The following is a 2777-nucleotide window of genomic DNA, read 5'->3' on the forward strand; positions in this document are numbered from 1 at the left end:
TTCGTACATATCTCATGCCTTGGTTACATTTCGTCAGAACTATAAGAGAGGTCCAAACGGTGCGCTCAGGAGCTCCGCCCAGGCCGGGCGCCGATGGCACGGAGGCCGCCCAGCTCCCGCCCACGATGTCGCCCAGGTGCTCCGTCTCCCATTTCGCCCATATTGAGCATATTTGTGGACGAGCTTTTGGTGTATTTTGATTAATTTTATTATTTATTAATTTTGATTGGAGATGAAAATGGACCCATTTTCATGGCTGCAGCAAGGTTTTTAGGCATATGTTTATGTAAAGATGAAGATGAAGAAAAGAATTTTTTTTTATTTTAATTTAATGGTGGGTCCATAAATATAAGGTTTGGGTATATCATATACGGAGTGCATATTTATTTTATCTTATTTTTTTAATAATTAATCAAATTAATTTTTAAGTTTAAATTAATAATAATAATTAAAATTTATAATATTAATATTAATAATAATAAAAGTATTTTTAATTAAATTAAAGAAAATAAAAATATGGAAGGAGGAGTGTCTTTGTTGGGAGTGTTTAGTCCTGGGTTTAGTCCTGGGAAGGAAGTGAGATGGATGTGCTGATGTGGCGCTGAATGGTTGGTTAGTCCTGGAAGACATTCTGTCATGGTTGGGAGCACTCTAACTAACCCATTTGACACTGACGCTGCTATAATCACCTTTCCTTCCGTCACTCGAGCTCCACACCGTCTAATAGAAGAGTACATGTTTGTCATGAAGGATAGAAGAGTACATGTTTGTCATGAAACTCGATCTTTTTAACGCTGCATTTCAAGCAGTCTAATAGAAGAGTACATGTTTGTCATGAAGGATATGTTTGATGAAAAGGAGTATTCTTAAGCCTGCAGGTACATTGGCTCCTGCTGGTGCAGAAGCTTAATTTCGGTACTATAACCTTAAAGACGTGAATGTTGTAGCGGGCCAACATGAACATTGATGTGTTGACTTTGGTAAAAAAGATTGCGCATAGGTAGAAAACAAGACACCGTCCTTGTTACTTACACCGCGAAGGAGCAGAAAAGCATTGAACAGTTTTCAGCCAACTTCTTAGTACAAGTCCACTGAGGCACCACAACAAATAACTAATTATGTAGTAATTACAGGTACTACTAGTAAACGTGCACAAAAAATGGTTGTGTATAATTTATATACATGAGTGAATTACAAAGAGTACAATATTGTTTTCACCTCTTGCAAAACAATTAGCATTACAACAAATAACAATTAGCATTACAACAAATCGAATACATGAAACTCAATCAAAGAAGCAATCAACTTGCAAGCTTAAAAGCATCGATAAAGAGACCATAAGTAAAACCCATCTTAAAGTTATTGAGCAGGGCGATCGGGAATGTAACTTTTGGCCTACTGTAATAAAACCTTGTGACATACTCGGTAAGAAGCACACAAACAACAGCAGCTATAACATCGTTCACAGCTAAAGCTCCAAATGACAATGATATCGTTTGTGCAACATAAAACCCACCAAGAAGAGATATACCTCCGAAAAGAGTTCTACGAGATGGACTTTTGAAGTAGTTTCTTGAAATATCGGGCACGAGTCGAATGATATCTATTAGCCTCCTACGTCCGCCATCAGTGTCTTGTACAGCTTTGATTTTAGAAAACTTTAGTGATGATGGCCGCGTAGAGATACTATAAAATTTTGTTGTAGGATTAGAGTTGAATCTGATAAGATCTATGGAGGTAAGACTTGTACAAATCGCCATTTAAGCTCGAAAACAAGGTTCCTGAAAGAAAAAAAAAAAAAAAAAAACCAGATCGAAATTGAAAATAACGTAATGTCAAGATTGAAAAATGCATCAAACATAATGCAGTTTCCAAACTTATTAGATTTCTAATTTGATTTTTTTTACAAATAGCAATGGCAGCCTACATTCATATTCATAACATGAACAAACGAAACCCTAACAATAATCAAAATTCAGATTACAACAAACTTTTTATACAAAAATCTAGAATATACACAATGGTAACATTAAGAAGTTCAATTTCAGGGGGAAATAGTTTTTATTTTATATTATCTGTAATTAAATGATTAAGTAATAATAGTAACAGTATCCACAACAATAATCGTAGCTAAATTGCTATTCTAAATTGCTAAATTGCATAATAAATTACAGAGGCACGAACAATTTAACATTTCATTTTATCAGAAATAAGGTATAAGGTATACATGATTAATTAGGTTTTTCGTATGCACAAAATGAAGAAACCCTAAAAAATAAAGCGAAGATCAGTAAAATGCAATACATAACATTGTAAAGAATATAATTATATAGACGTACGTATAGTAACACTATTTAATGTCATGATACCTTGATTAATAGGGCGAAATTTGAACACTTTCGAAAAAGTTCAATGGTGAAGAAGAAGAAAGCTTCTTATGTTAATCTGTTTTGAGGTTTTAGGCGAACCACCCGTTCTTATGACCCGTTTCAGCTTTTCAATTCGGGTACATTCTGTTCAGGCCAATTTATACAATTTGGGCCTTGAGTGAGAATTTGAATCCCATAAAAGATACAATTTGGTCCTTGAGTGAGAATTTGAAACTTATTAAAATCATAAGCTCAAGCTCCCATAAGCTCTTGTGCCAAACACACCCCAGGTCCTGCTCATAAGCTTCAGCTCCAGCTATAAGCTCCAGCTCCAGCTACTTTCGCCCAAACACACCTTAATAGGGAACTTAATACGAACTAATTCACAGATAAAAAAAGATATAATTT

At 34.9% G+C, this 2777-nt stretch overlaps 1 protein-coding gene across 1 annotated transcript; it reads right to left on the bottom strand.

Moving 5' to 3' along the window:
• Positions 1-1168: 1168 nt before the first annotated feature.
• Positions 1169-2505, bottom strand: LOC139844818 (uncharacterized protein ycf20). The gene is made up of 2 exons (XM_071835047.1): positions 2370-2505; positions 1169-1781 (listed from the first exon to the last, which is right to left on the bottom strand). Exon 2 carries the CDS (start codon positions 1758-1760, stop codon positions 1302-1304), a length of 459 nt encoding a protein of 152 aa, XP_071691148.1. The 5' UTR covers positions 1761-1781; positions 2370-2505; the 3' UTR covers positions 1169-1301.
• Between the last annotated feature and the right edge of the window lie 272 nt (positions 2506-2777).

The sequence above is a fragment of the Rutidosis leptorrhynchoides genome, chromosome 4 (genome assembly GCF_046630445.1).
Source record: "Rutidosis leptorrhynchoides isolate AG116_Rl617_1_P2 chromosome 4, CSIRO_AGI_Rlap_v1, whole genome shotgun sequence".
Classification (NCBI taxonomy): Eukaryota; Viridiplantae; Streptophyta; class Magnoliopsida; order Asterales; family Asteraceae; genus Rutidosis; species Rutidosis leptorrhynchoides.